Source organism: Astyanax mexicanus, chromosome 22 (genome assembly GCF_023375975.1).
Source record: "Astyanax mexicanus isolate ESR-SI-001 chromosome 22, AstMex3_surface, whole genome shotgun sequence".
NCBI classification, from domain to species: Eukaryota; Metazoa; Chordata; class Actinopteri; order Characiformes; family Acestrorhamphidae; genus Astyanax; species Astyanax mexicanus.
Genome location: NC_064429.1, coordinates 20,784,858 through 20,800,498, shown reverse-complemented (window position 1 = coordinate 20,800,498; position 15,641 = coordinate 20,784,858). Strand labels below are relative to the sequence as shown.

The following is a 15,641-nucleotide window of genomic DNA, read 5'->3' as shown; positions in this document are numbered from 1 at the left end:
AACATTTTCCAAAATACAAATCAAACAGTTCACATCCTTTTGTTTGTCTAGTTTCTACATCTATTTTCAAACCTGCAGAATTTGGGTTGATTCCTGTTACTGATCTGGAATTATTAAGTGCAGTAGAGAGAAAACAGTCAGCTTCTCCAAGTGTCCTGTAGGAGATTTCAAAGCCAAAAAGGGATTTGTATCACCTACACCTCTAGCCTGTATACGGGACAAGGCATTTTAAGGTGTTAAATCACAGAACTATACGTTTTACCACAATTTTAGCCCTAAATTTCCCCATACTGCAGGGACATTTGTGGGGGGAAAAATGTTGGGTTCCTACTGTCTGCAATGAAATAAATGTCTGTTAAAATGATGCCACTCAAGATGGAACACATTTTTTCCACTGGTTTATATCACACAAGAGTAGACCTGGCTAAGTGACCATCATCCCTGAAGCACATCCAATCATATTTCACATAATAATGAGTGGCCTGTAATCACGCTTTGACACTTTGTCACAAAACCAGGTTGTGGTTGCTCAGCTGTCTTCACAGAGAGAGACTCTAGAGGCTGTTGAGGTGACATCAGCCTTGTTGTGGTGCCCAGTCTTCACGGTGCTAATAGGCATCTGTGTTTATTCAGGTATTGGGCCAAGGTGCCTGCCTGCCAAACCTCCAGAAACTGGGAAAAAAGTGGAGAGAACCTACGGCGTGGAGTCCCTCCATCAACAGGCCAGTTAAACCAGACTGCACTGATCTCATAGCAAGAAAAAAGTGACACATCACCTGTGCTAAAGTGCTAAAATAATTAGCAAACATGGGCTGAGCATGCCAACAACAGGTAAGACGTAGTGCGGTCAGTTGCTATTGCTATTTATATTAGCAGAGTATTTCAATTTTATTAATTACAACAATATTTTGTGATTAATTATGAATAAAAATTTCATTTAAACAGTTTAAATGCCGTTATTTATTAAAAAAAAAAAAAATATATATATATATATATATATATATATAGTGTGTAGTGTTGTATGCCTGGCAAACAGGCTCAAGCCCTTTTTTACTTATATATACTATATTATTTCTAAGGACAGCTTTGATTCTATTTCTATATATATATATTTTTGTACTGAGTAAAATTTAACAGATGAATAATGAGAGTTAGTTATGAGATTTAATACACATTTCCACATAATTGAAAAGTAATCTATCTTCTGAATTCAAGGACAACACCAGACTTTCAGTAAACTTGGTAATACAATAAAATTAGGTAAAAAAATATTAAGTTTCTGAATTAATCACATGAATTAACGCAAAAAAGCACAAGTTTGACCACATATAGAGCAATCTGTACTAATGCCAGTTAGCTTAAGAGCTAAATACACATATTACTTTAATTTACTGTCTCAAGCCTCTTTACAAACACTTAAAACATGGCCGACGTCAGGACATTCAGTTGACACAATGCATGCGAATGAGAACTACTGTGGTCACCACTGCAATATATCTTCTTGTTTAATGGCAGTAAACAAGCCTTGTTTACTTCACAAAGCTAATCCGCGTAGAGTTCTTGAAATCCACGCTAACCAACAGTCACTTTGGTTATTTAAAAAGTGGCTTGCATTTAAACAAAATATATAAAAACCAGCCAGACGATTCCTGGACACTGTATCCATGGTGCTTCCTCTAATAAAGTCAGTGATTTGGGTGTTCGTATGGAAATCCTTCACAGATCTCGATACACAATGTGTTGTAAAAAATATCTTGATCATCAGCAAAGATCCCTCTTACACAGCAGCTAAAGCAGACAAAGAAATGGCAGTTGTTTTTTTAAGCATCCGAACAAACGACAAAGCAGCGGGATCCTCATTTGAAAGCAGCTAAGAGTGGTTTCACACAGAGAATGAACAGAAGAAGGGTTTGCAAGTGCCAAGTCTAAAGAACACTTTGGTTAATCTCAGCATTATCGGAACAAAGCACGCTTATAAAGAACCCACGTGAAGACATCTATTCAGAGACCTTTTCTGTTCCACACACAAAAACGACAATGAAGCCTCATTAAATCAGGTCTTTAGCGCAGCAGTGGATTTGACATGCTTGCCCCCCCGCCCTCAAGCCCACCAACCATTCACCAGTACTTACAAACAGGTCTGACAAAAAAGGATATACCTAACTTACAAGCAAAAACACCTGGTTGCATGGTTCAATAAGACTTCAGATGACAGGTGTTATAAAAACATTTTAAAATGCTTAGGTCTGAAGCTATAACAGACCAATTAAGCTATTACGCTATTAAGCTATAACATACCCATTAACAACTTGAGAAAATAGCTGAGAAACCAGCTATTCAGCACCATGGATAGTACTGCTATGCTATATATTTACATTAGATCATACAGTAGATCATTGTTTCTTAAACCTAATATCATCCACAGGTCAGCTACACTGAAAAAAAAAATTCATCCAAGCATCTGCTCCTGACAGAACCATGTGCTCATTCATAGGGAGTATAGGGTACTATAAGGACCATAGGGTAGTGTAGGAAATATAGGAAGTGTACGATAGTATGGGGATAAATAAGAATTATACAGTAGACTAGGGTAGTATGGGGAGTATAAGGTAGTATAGGGAGTATAGGAGAGAGCAGAAAGGTGTTGGGGGCACAGGATAGTATGGGGTGTATAGGGTAGTACAGGGAGTATAGCGTATTGTAGGGAGTACAGTATAGTATGGGAAATATAGGGAGTACAGGATAGTATAGGGTAGTATGGGTAATATAGGGTAGTATGGGGTAGTATAGGGTAGAATAGGGTAGTTTGGGGAGTAAAGCGTAGTTATAGGGAGGATAGGGTAGTATGGGGAATATAGGGTAGTATAGGCAGTATAGGGTAGTACAGGGAGAATAGAGTAGTGTAGGAAGTATAAGGTAGGGAGTGTATGGTAGTATAAGGAGTATAAAATAGTATAAGGAGTATAGTATAGTATGGGGAGTTTGGGGTAGTATAGAAATTATAGGTTAGACAAGGGTAGTATGGGGAGTATAGGTTAGTATAGGGACTACAGGGTAGTATAGGGAGTATAGAGTATTATGGGGAACATAGGGTAGTACAGGATAGTATGGAGTAGACTAGGGTAGTATGGGGAGTAGAGTGTAGTTATAAGGAGGATAGGGTAGTATGGGGAACATAGGGTAGTATAGGGAGTGTATGGTAGTATGTGGAGTATGGGATAGTATAAGGAGTATAGTATGGGGAGTATAGAGTAGTTCAGAAATTATAGGGTAGACTAGGGTAGTGTGGAGAGTATAGGTTAGTATAGGGACTACAGGGCAGTGTAAGGAGTTTAGGGTAGTATGGGGAGCGTAGGGTAGAATGAAGAGTATAGAGCACTATTGTCTAATGGCCCTATATCTGCTATTATCCTGCTACAGGGGGCAAGACAATAGATAAACAATAAAATAGTTCAAAGGCAGGTCTTCTTACCTGTAATATTTTCCATCTGCTTGTCAATGTTAATGACGATCACATGGATGGACATACCATCAGCCGACACGGTACAATTTGCGGAACTTGTAGAAGGAGAAACAGTCACCGGTGACTTCTGCTCAGTATCAGTGTCTGTGGGGGTGTCCTTGCTTTCTAGCATTGTCTCAGTGAAACTAGGGGTATTATCTGTAGTGCCTGAAGCTCCTGCAGATGGTTCGTCCACTACAGTTGCTTTACTTGTTGATGGGTTCTCGGACAATGATTCACTGGGTGCAGAGGTAGTTTCCATCCCGATGGGTGTGGAAAGTTTAGATGATGCTGGTGTGGTCGCTTGAGAAGGAGGTGTGGTGCTAATGGGTTCCAGGGTTTCGTGGTCTGTTAACTCTGGTGATTTGGTGACGGAGTCAATCGATGCTTGAGAGCTATCTTCAACAGGGCTGGTGGATTGCTCTATTGCTTCCATTTCTGAGGTTGTCGATTCTGTTTGAGATCCAGGCTGAGTGTTACACATGAAGGTTGTGAATGTAACAGTGGGCTCAGTAGTTGTTGCTGGGGTGGTAACTTCTTCTGAGACATCTGACACGTCATATTTTGGACTGGTGTTTGGTTGGCTTGGTGGTCCAGCCTCAACACCAACCTCAGTGGCTTTGTCATCATAGTCAGGAAGAGCAGTAGTCTGGGTTTCTTCTGTAGGAGATATATTTTCTACTGTGGTCAGATGATGAATACCTGTGGTACCAGGGAAGCCAGCATCATCTGTTTCCATGTTTGCTCTGGAACTGCTCTCCTGGGAATCTGGTGAGAGTATATGCACTGGCGTTTGGGGTGAACTTAGGTGGTCTTTCTGTGTGGAAGTTATTGGTTTACTTGATGAAGATGATTGAGTGCCACCGATCTCCACTGTTGGTTGGGTAGCTCCTGGCGTTTCTTCTGTACCAGACTGTGAAGCTCCTTCCGAATCTGTCAACATGGAGTCTGGCATGAACTTCACCGTAGATTCCTCAGTTTTTCCTTCAGCAAACATGGGATCTGTGCTTGGAGATGCCGGGAGGGGAACATCAGGAGGAACTGTGCCCACTTTAATCACACTGTGATCTTCCGTATATTCAGGTGGTGTCTCTGTGCCGGGTTCTCTTGTAGATTCTACACGGACGACATCTCCACGTTCCTGTAGCACGTCTGGGACTTTCATGCCAATTTCTTCAATGTTAAAGTCATCTTCTTCAGATTCCACTGTCACGGCTGCCACATGTGGGCTAGTCTGTGATTCAGGGTTGACAGAAGCATGTGTAACGGTTGGTGGGGCCATGCTTGTGGAAAACATGGAGGGAGGCTCTGTTGGGTCCAGGTTCCCAGAATCATCGACAGACATGGCCTGTGTGTTAGGGGATTCATTATGTTCCAGGGTTGCTTCTGTGCCAAAGGAGGTAGTCTGGGCTGTGGTCGGTGAGGTGGTTGTACCACCCTGGATTGTGACATCCACCCAGTTTGTCTGGTTGAAGAGCTCACGACCTACAGGTAAAATAGAAAAAAAGAAAAAAGTCTATATACCATACAAATATTAGTTTTAACCAAAAGTCTAGCAGGCCATTTTGAAAATCTATTACATTTAGTGGCTTTTGGCATCATTTATTTCCATGTCATCCAACTTCATTTGCCGTCAGAGTGTAGTCATTTCCTCCTACACCTTCTCTTAGGTATTCAAATACAATATATTTTTATCTAATAGTTGACTGCCTGGCAAATTTTTACATAATTGTTTTCAAAGTTCAAGATCCAGAATATGAGAGATGGTCTGTGCAACTCTGGAACATGTCTGTCTGAGACAAAAGATCAGACATCTCAAAGGGCTCCCCCATTATGTACAAAATGAACACAATGTTACACTAAGATCTATCATGGTTCCTGGGAAAATGCTGCTCTATTGTAACACACATTACCAGGAAAAAAAAACCAACAAGGACTGTCTCAGTTCTGTAGCCTATAAATCCATTCATAAATCAATTATACTGGTCCACACAACCAAACACATCACAATCATATTGTTTGGAATTGTGTAAACAGGACAGTCTTTGTTAAGTAGATTGTTCCCACGACAGCTCATGGTTTACAGATGTTTGCTATAATAAATTTAACACATAAGAATAATATACACTTCTCTTTATTGCAAAATTCATTATGAAGTTATTAAGAAATGAAATGCCCCAACATTGCTCAACAGAGACGGTCTCTTTGAAAATAATATTCCAAGAATTCCCTTTGAGATGCAGAATGCTAACTGTGGTTTAACGATTTAACTCTAACTCTAAAAGTATGGTAAGTTGTCAATAAAATTATTTTAGCATTTTTCTCCCTGTCTGTCTGTCTATCAATCTATATATGCTCATTTGTTTACATACATCTATTTATCTAAAGCTTCGGAAAAGTTATGGTCATTTAGAGCATTTATTTGTGGAAAATGAGAAATTACTGAAAAAATAAAAAGATGTAGAGCTTTCAGACCTCAAATAATGCAAAGAAAACAAGTTCATATTCATAAAGTTCAGAAATCAATATTTGGTGGAATAGCCCTGGTTTTTAATCACAGTTGTCATGCATCTTGTCATGTTCTCCTCCACCAGTCTTACACACTGCTTTTGGATAACTTTGGATAACCAAGCAGTTCAGCTTGGTTTAATGGCTTGTGATCATCCATCTTCCTCTTGATTATATTCCAGTGGTTGTCATTTTCTGTCTATCTGTCTGTCTGTCTGTGTGTCTGCCTACATACCCACTGTACTTAACTATACATCTGTTTACCTACCTACTAGTCTATCTGTCTGTCTGACTACCTATCTACATATTACCAACAATCTGTCTGTCTACATATGCACTGTACCTAACTATACATCTGTCTACCTATCTATCTACCTACCTACCTACCTGTCTACCCTGTCTGCCAACTATCTGCAATCAATCTATTCAGTCAATTAACCTGTTAAATCCCAAAATGCCTCACTTACATATACACAAAAAATGATCTATGATCTGCTACGATCTCACTATGAAACACTATGAAAACATTTAAATACATTATTGGAGAAAAGGGAAATGAGGTCATAGGTCAATAGCAACCCAAAGTATTTTGGAGTTAATTTAACTCTTAGAAAAAGGTATAAATGTCTTATTTTTATTGTAACCAAGTACCCTCAAACACTCATTATTCACTGGGTGAACACAGTGAAATGTGACAGCCTAGGGAAGCTTTCCTCTCTAATGCGACGTGAACCGTAGCCAAAACTCCAGCTGTTCTGCATTAAGCACACGCTCTGCCTCTCTTTCTCCAGCTATCATTGATGTAAGGTGTGAGGCACTATTTTCCCCAGCAGAAAGGCAGACTGTGGTCTGCTGCAGTCAATGAGTGAGGCTTTATTCTTTCTTTAAATGGCTGGCACTGGTTTTTAGACAGGTCATTGTGAGAAAACAGAGAACTCAATGCACTCGGTTCCACAATGCAAAAAATGGGTCCAGGGGCTAAACGATAGTCTGGAAATTTACACTGCAGTACTTGAGGATTTTGATTTAACAAAAGAAAAGAAGATAATGTTTCTAAATGGAGATAATTATCACTTTCAATTATTAGCAATTCAATTAACACTTTACTCTACATGCTGCATTCTGTATGGATGCATGTATGTATGTATTCTTTGACAATGCTTTAGAATAGAATAGAGGCCTTGTTCAAAGAAAAATATTTTCATATCAGCAAGAATATTTTTGTAGTAGTAATTATGTTGTAATATTGTGATATTGTGTTAGGTGCCATAGGTGCCCTCAAAATGAGATAAATTGTATTTTATTGATAGTAAACATAGCAATTTACAAACTAAATTCTTGTAATTATTGACACATTTACAACTAAAACAAGTTTTAGTTGTTAGTTATCAGTTTTAGCCACACCCCCTAGAATATTCAGAGCTTTAAGACAGACTGTAACCTAAACTAACCTAAGCTTTCTTTAGCCTAATAACTTTTAGCCTAATAACGTAGAGCTGATCTTAATCAAGTATCCACATAATCTTATGTGTTCATACATGTTGCATCATAGCTTTTTGAACAGTGGAAACATCCCATGTAGGGTTGCAGCGGTAACCGGTTTCACGGTATACCATGGTATTAAAATGCACGGTTATCATATGGTATACCATGGTATTAAAATGCACGGTTATCATATGGTATACCATGGTATTAAAATGCACGGTTAGCAAACACGGTGTGTTTGCTTATTACCAGTAAAAGGCAAGCCAGCGGAGAAACTCACCCGCGCATGCGCAACTCTGCTCCGCTTCAGCTACTCAGCACACAGCGGTGAGAACAGCAGAAAGTGCATCAGACTAAACAAATCTCCGTCCGCCTAAAAAAAGGCTAAACTAAAATCAGCAGTGTGGGACTATTTCAGATACCCGCCGAACGCACCCGAGGATGGTTATCCGATTTGTAATCAATGTGGCCGTAAAATCACAGCTAAAGGTGGACATACGTCAATCCTGTTCTCCCATCTCCAAGAACACCACCCCGCTGTGCAGCGCAAAGTATGTGTTTAGTTTATAATTTTACTCTGAACCTAAATAAAACCTCTCTGTAGTCGTGCACAACCAATGCGGTAAGCGCCCGCAAAAGCGCTGAGTTATCCGAAATTTGGGCACGCAGGTACAGGCGTGAAGTGCGTGCTACGATGGATTCACTTGTCCGTGTAAAGGTTCTGGCCGGACTGGATGTGAAAGACGCCATTCATTTACATGCGTTCATTTTTAAATTCTGCTGTGCCTGTTTTTCATATGTTAAAACCAGACTCGGTGTGAAAGCCTTAAAATAGAAATCTCTGTTGTGAGGATCATGTCAGAAATAAATCCCCTCTTTCTGCAGTATCTGGTTATTTACCAACTTGGCAGTAAAACGGACGTTTACAACAGTTGTTGATCAGACACTGACCCAGGCTCAGTTTATCAGATATTAAATAATTTAAACTTAAATAATTGTACTGAATATTTTAAATACAGAATCTTTACTTCTTAGAGGACATGTAATGTGTGTAACGTGTGTGTGTATATATATATATATATATATATATATTTATATATATAATATATATATATTTTTTTATATACACTCTTAATGCCCTTAAGAGTAGTGGAAAAAACTAATTTCCTTCACCTGATGGTGTACAGCTTATTTTTTTTAAGGAGACATTAAATTATAATTGTTCCAGGTTTCTACAATAAATAGTTAATTGAACAAAAAACCTTTGTTGTCATTTCTTTAAGGGTCAGTTTAATAATATATGTAACAAACTGTGATACCGTGATAACCGTGATACCGCGGTATTTTCTGAGACGGTTATCATACCGTGAAAATCTCATACCGTTGCAACCCTAATCCCATGTTATTTAAAGGTGTCTTTTTTATTTGTTCACCCCTGCCCTTCAAACAGTCCACCACCGGCCTTAAATAAACACCCACAGATACTCATCTGGACCATCTGCGATTGGACGGAAACCTCAAAGCACACAATAAAACGCAATAAAAACAAACAAACTCATTTATTTCCTGGCTCATTTTCAGATATTTTAGCCTTCTGCCATGTCGACACCACAAAAGCCAAACCCAAGCTACTGATCAACAAACACTATACAATCCTCAACAATACTCAACTCCAACAGCACTTGGGAAACCAAACAGACCCCAAAGAGATTTGAATGAGCTAAAATAGACCCAACAAACAGGGAGGTCACAGTATCCTGTTTTGGGTGACCCCCAGGGTTCAGTACTTATCACAGCAGGCTGTCATTCTGGATGAGCGCCCTGCTCGGCAGGAGGTAAGTTATCTAAATTAGCCTCAGTTGAAAAGATAGAGTCCCGGCAGGTCAGAGGTCAGAGCAGCCACTGATTCTGGAGCCATGCCGCTTGTTTCTGCGTTATTCACATGTCTGCTCTGATAAGCGCGAGTGCAAGTGACGAGAAGGTGGGCGGAAATGAGAGGTAGATGGAAGATATGAGGAAACGCAGCAGATAACACCTAGGCACTTTCTCACGGTGATGGTTACAGACCTCGACAGGGCCTGAGGACATCCTAGTGGAAATCACCTATTAAAGTTTTAAACGTGGCCGATTTTACAGGTTTTCTTTAAACTTTGATCTGATAAAGGCTTTGTGGGCTGAAATGTCAAGATGATACTAATAAATTAAATAAATAAAGAAGCTTTTATAAGGAGAGGGTCATACCTTTTTGCTGCTTTGTGAAATAAGGAATCTTGTAAAATACATCACGAACTTAGGAATGATAAACTAATGAATGACGTGAAGTAAAAGTGGGAGCCCTATTTTAGCTTAGTTTGTCTTTGCTATCGTAACGACGGGAAAAGTAAACCTGGCCCGACTCAAAAAAGTGCAAAAGGCATGTACTTATTCTCTTTATTAGTCATAAGTGTCCTTTGTGTTCCGTTGCCAAGATAACATTCTAGCATAAACACACCTCATTTTGAGACCACAGTGCCCATTGGCATGAATATATTCACAAGCACTGTTGCGTAAACCCTGTTGATACAGGAGGAGGTTATGAAAATAGACTGTTGGTGAAGAGTAAGAAGCAATAGGCATGACAATGCACCTTGCAAAAGATGGAAGATAGGATCCCAGGTGAGTTTTGCTTGTGTTTTCCAAAGATTCCCAAATATTGATAAACTTTACATTTTAAACCATGTATTCACATGTTTTCTCTCAGTCTCATGCTAATGTCCACCCCCTGGTCAAATTACATAATGTTAATTATTTCATAAGTGTCTATAAATGATCAAACCCTAAACAAGAAACAAATGTATCATTATTTAAAGTATTATTAATGTAGCATATTGTAGTTAATGTGCCATAACTTTTGAACACACTCATGTGACAATGTTTCATTAAACAGTAAATGCTTTAGAATGAGCATAAGTTTATCTTTCTAGAGGAAAATCCAAAAGAAGCAATTCGATCAAGAGTCCTCAAACCTTTGCATATATAATTAAATATAATGTAATGTAATGTATATGTAAATATAAATATGATATTGTAATATATATTTAGTTTAAACACAACTTAAATAATAATAATAATAATAATAATAATAATAATAATAATAACATATTTGTTTAATAATACACATTTTGTAACTTATTTTCTAAAAACATATTACTTTGTTTATGGAATATTCTTAAAGGTAGGCCCCGGGTTTTTATCTGACTCCACCCTCAGCTCAAATTTGAAGGATGCTTAAAAATTGGGAGAAGTACTTTGGGAGGGGCACTGGTGATGTATGGGTTTAGAGGTGGGGCAGGAGGGGAAAAAAACTACTACTTTTTTGACTTTTGATAAATATTAGGTGAAATATTAGACATTTTGATTAATATTAGGTGAAATTATTTTTTATTGCTGAACAATCATCAAGTGTCTTCAGTCACTGATATAAAGGATTCATTTCTTAAAAGTTTGAGTGTTTATTATTTCTCCAAAGAACACTGGATTACCAACTGTGTACTTTAAATAAATAACCATATATCACCCAATAACAGAGAAATCTGTTATTTTTTGACAATACATTACAACTTTTTAACATTAAGAACAAATTACACTAAAGAAAATAACTGATTGTTTAGAATATGCTTATTCTTTGATGAGTCTTAAATAATGAAATGGATCTTAACTCAGCCTCAAGTGGTTGTTCTCTGGCTTTGTTCCAGAGACCCTCTTTGCTACCTTTATTTTTTTGGAGAGTGTACAACGTGAGACGAAATATGATTTCACTTTTCCAACCAAGCCCAAGTCGGTTTCCCAGGAAACGGGCGGCAACCCAAAGCGAGAGGGAGTGAGGTCAGAGGACCACTGCTCCACAGACTGTTAAGAATCGTGTAAACTTTTCCAGTGCACCACGTCTCGAACCGGAGTGAACACTCTCTCTCTCTCACTCTCTCTCTCTCTCAATTTAACAAACAATTGCCGTCCATTTCCAGCACAAATAAAACCAGCTTCAACATACACAGTCTACGCTTCTGCCTGGATTTACTGTCACTAATGTGGGAAAGAGGGAGGTTTATTGATGCAGAGAACCACATGCCAACTGTGTGTGTGTGTGTGTAAGAGTAAGAGTAAATGCATGTGCTTGTATGGGTGGGGGACCAGATTACGCACACTCTAAGAAATGACATCAAGGAGCTGGAGGTCTGGCTACATAGTTGTCATCTGTTTCTCCAAGATCTCCCAGGTATCTATTTGCAGCGATTGTATAAAAACTCCCAGAAGACCCTCCACTAAATCTAGTTACAGTGCTGGTCTAACTTAAATATACTTTATCACAATTATGCCCACAATGCATGATATTTATCAGCATATTTTTTAACATCACAGATTTTATTCTCACAGATAGGCAATATTTCCGGCATCGTGATACATTTTCGCATCATATTTACAATAAGCTTTTACAATGAGTATGCATACCGAGGCTATCATCAGTGCTTAATCAAAGCTTTAGGAATCAGTATGTTCTTATTTGAACTGTGTGATAGTAAGTCATGGTAATCTGTGTGGAATGTAGTCTTAGAATCTGCCCACCCCCACCATTCCCCCAGTCACAACAGCACACGAACTGTAACTGTGCTTTGTAGCCATGGAAACAGGTGAGCTGGCTTATTTTTCAGCTAAACAGGTAATCACTGAGCTTCAGTAAGGTTGCTAACCATAGCTTGGAAATTTAGGTAATTCACCACCACTAGCATAGAAGATATTTTGGCATTTTGGACATTGCAAATGTGTATATATTCACTGATCACCTAACACTGTGTGTCAATCTGGCAACCTATATGTGCTTGGCAATTTAAGACAAACATTGATAAGTAAATTATTAAATTGCTCCAAACACTGACTTTCATACAGTCACACAATTTTGCTTTGATCGGATCTGTGAACGTTTGGGGATCGTATTGCAAAACAAAATTTTTATTTTTTGTAACTCAAATGTGAATCCATTACAAATACTCTTCTAATAGTGTAAAATACTTTTTACCAATTCATTAAAAAAATAATTAAAAAAATATCTACAATGTCTTACAGAGTGAATATTTAGCTTTCTTAACACCCCTTTTCTGCAGGTTATTGGAAGTGATGGAGGTTTAGATTTGCCTTTCCTACCAGCGTTTTGGGAGCATGAGGAGTTTTGCTATTTAATAATAATGTTCTGCTGGTTAGAGAGACCAATTATTGCTTAATGGCATCACAAAGCTTTGCAAATTTAAATTGAAGAATGTAAAACTAAGCCTTACTTTAATTCAGTGTACAAATAAATAATTTCTAATTATATTTGGTGACCTGACACAGGCCTGATTTAGTAGTCATAATAAGCTAAGGCTTTGCAATGCTTAGGGTGACTGTTGCCAAGATCATATTAATGATTTGGGGGGAGGAGGGGGTTGTATTTTTATATTGTAAACAAATACAACGTAAAAGAGTAACTGTGCATTACAGTTTTTCAAAATACTGAGTTCTGTGACTTTAGTTAGGTGATATTTATATTCATTAAATATTCATATTCTATTCATAGCATAATTAAACCTAATAATAAACAAGCACCATAGATTAGTCATAATTGGTTCATTCCATTGTCGCTTGCTAATTATTCTGGTAGCTAACCTGTTTCACAGGGTCTTCAGTCCAGCTCCTGAAGTCCTAACTACTGGTACCTAAACCTAAAATACAGTAGTTTAGCTGTAATTCATGCATAGTTGAAAACAGTACCTTTGAAACAGTATGCTCCGAGTTTCATGGTGGGCTCAGGGAAGCCCGTCTGGTTGCGGTAGCGGTACATGGTTCGGACCCCGAGCAGACCTCTGCCACACTGCATTCTGGGTACAGCGACCGGGTGGCGGGCACTTCCGTCAGAGAGCCAGCCGTAGTCGCAGCGGTCCAGACCTTTCCTCCAGGCGGAGTGGAGCTGACCAGGTGAGGCCAGTACTGCGTTCCTGTTCTCACAGTCAGCCTTGGCCTCCTCAAATGACATCTTCCGTGTGGTAGGAGCAAAGAACACCTCGCCTGCATGGACATAAAAATATTGAATGAGAAGGCATGTCCAAACTTTTAACTACTGGTCCTATATATTTGATACACGATCAATAAACTGCAGCATATCAGCGCAACATACTTTGTCTTTTTAAACAAGCTGATGACAACGAGTGTTGCAAACAAAATGTTTTCTCAGCTTGTACAATGTTTTCCACATGTGGTAAATTAAATGCAAATGAAAGTAGTGGGGGAAAAATCACAGTGGAGGGTGTGCATGTTTTCGCCTAGACTTGGGCGTAACTGTCAAAAGTTATAACCAAGGTTTCCATAGTATCTTAGTAATTTACAGCCAGTCTAGCATCCTCAAATCTGCTTTCATTAGGAAATGGAGCATATTAAAACCACAGCATACAGCAGGGCGTTTCAGGAAGTCACTGCAATTTGGGGATGCTGTTAACTTGGGGACAAACGATCATACAGTCTCTGTCCATATGAGGCACAGCACACGTTCCTGTCTGAGAGAACAATGCAACACCTGCAATCTGCTGGAATGTCGACTGATCAAGCTTAACATTATGATTAATAATCCATTTTTTAGCTCTACTGAGTTAATAGGACACTTGGTCCTCATTGCACCAAGTTCTTCATTGGTTAGGACTCCAGCGGACCATCACAGAGCAGGTAATGTATTATTTGGGTGGTGGGTCATCCATTCTTAGTACAGCAGTGACATTCAACATAATGTCAGTAAATTTGACGTAAATAGTAAAGTATGCTGTGCTGGTCTGGGTTAATCTGTTACAGCAGTGCTGCTGGAGTTTTTAAACACTGTGTCCACTCACTCACTGTTCACACTATTAGACACTGCTAGCCAGTTGCATCACCTTGATGAAGGACCTCTAGTCTTTTATCAGTGGTTACAGGATGCTGCCAACATGATGCAGTAACTCAGAGGTGTCTAACCCACTCGTATCAACACATGGGGCCCTATCATACACTCTGCATTTTGCTACCTTACACCCTGTCCACAGTCTAGGAATAAATCTACACTGATGGGCATGGTGGTCTGAAAGTGAGGTGTGTTCAGGTACATTTTTGGCATGTTTCTATCTTGGTGGCAGAAAACACAGGTACACCACTGACCCATTAAAACCCTGACAACAGTCCATAATCACCCTTCCTTACCTATCTTAGCTATGCAGGTGCTGTAGCGCTCAAATCCAGCTTTTACATCAACAATAAACAGAGTAGAAAATTTAATAAAATTGCTGTTCCAGAAAATAACCTGCTGGTGCACCTTAACAGTGGGAATGTTCAGGTCGGTATCCTTTGCTGAGAAACACAAAGAGCTGCGCTGTTAAGATACCAATGCGCAAAAGTCAGAGCGCACCTGACTGATTGGTAAATTTTACATTACACCCAAAACACATGGATGATTCATTAAATGAATTAGTACATGCCTTTCTTTTGTGCATTTGGAGCTCCTCACGATACCAAAGACACACCAACATGCCCTATAGATCGCTTAAATACATATAGATCGGCCTATACACTACTAACACACCACCACCATGCCAGTGCTGAAAAAAAGACACAACACCCAAATAATAGCTGTTCTGTGGTGGTCTCTCCATTGGAGAACAGTGTAATAAAGTATGCAAAGAAACAGATACAGAATTACAGCCTGTAATTATAAAACTACCCACTGCTCTTTTATCATCAGTGAAATTGAGACTGGGTGTAAAAGGCAAAATAATTAAAGTACTCCTCGTCCAATTCTGAACATTACTGACGTTCTTGATCCCTGTGACCGTCTTACAGTACATTTTTGGTTGATGTAACTATATGACTGTGGTTTAACACCACACTAAATGTGTCATCAATGCGCCAAAATCAACAAATTAACTACTCTGGCTCCTTGCTATCAGCAGATGCGCCAGAAGCAATGATGTTTATTATCACATATTTTTGGGAGTTCAGACGACTTTTAACAAAGTCCAAACTCTGGAAGGTCAAAAGTCTGGAAGCTCATCCAATCAAGATGTTTTCATAGCTTTCTTAGTAAGCCCAAGGAAAATGTCATGTACTCTATATTAAACCT

The 15,641-nt window shown here is 38.9% G+C and overlaps 1 protein-coding gene across 1 annotated transcript in view; it reads right to left on the bottom strand.

The window, feature by feature from the left end:
* Window positions 1–15,641, bottom strand: part of vcana (versican a) — a 61,430-nt gene that overhangs the window by 36,494 nt on the left and 9,295 nt on the right. Inside the window, exons 6-7 of the mRNA XM_049470367.1 lie at window positions 13,277–13,570; window positions 3,473–4,987 (exon numbers count right to left, since the gene is read on the bottom strand). Coding sequence (XP_049326324.1) covers window positions 3,473–4,987; window positions 13,277–13,570 — 1,809 coding nt within the window. The remainder of the gene's footprint in view (window positions 1–3,472; window positions 4,988–13,276; window positions 13,571–15,641) is intronic.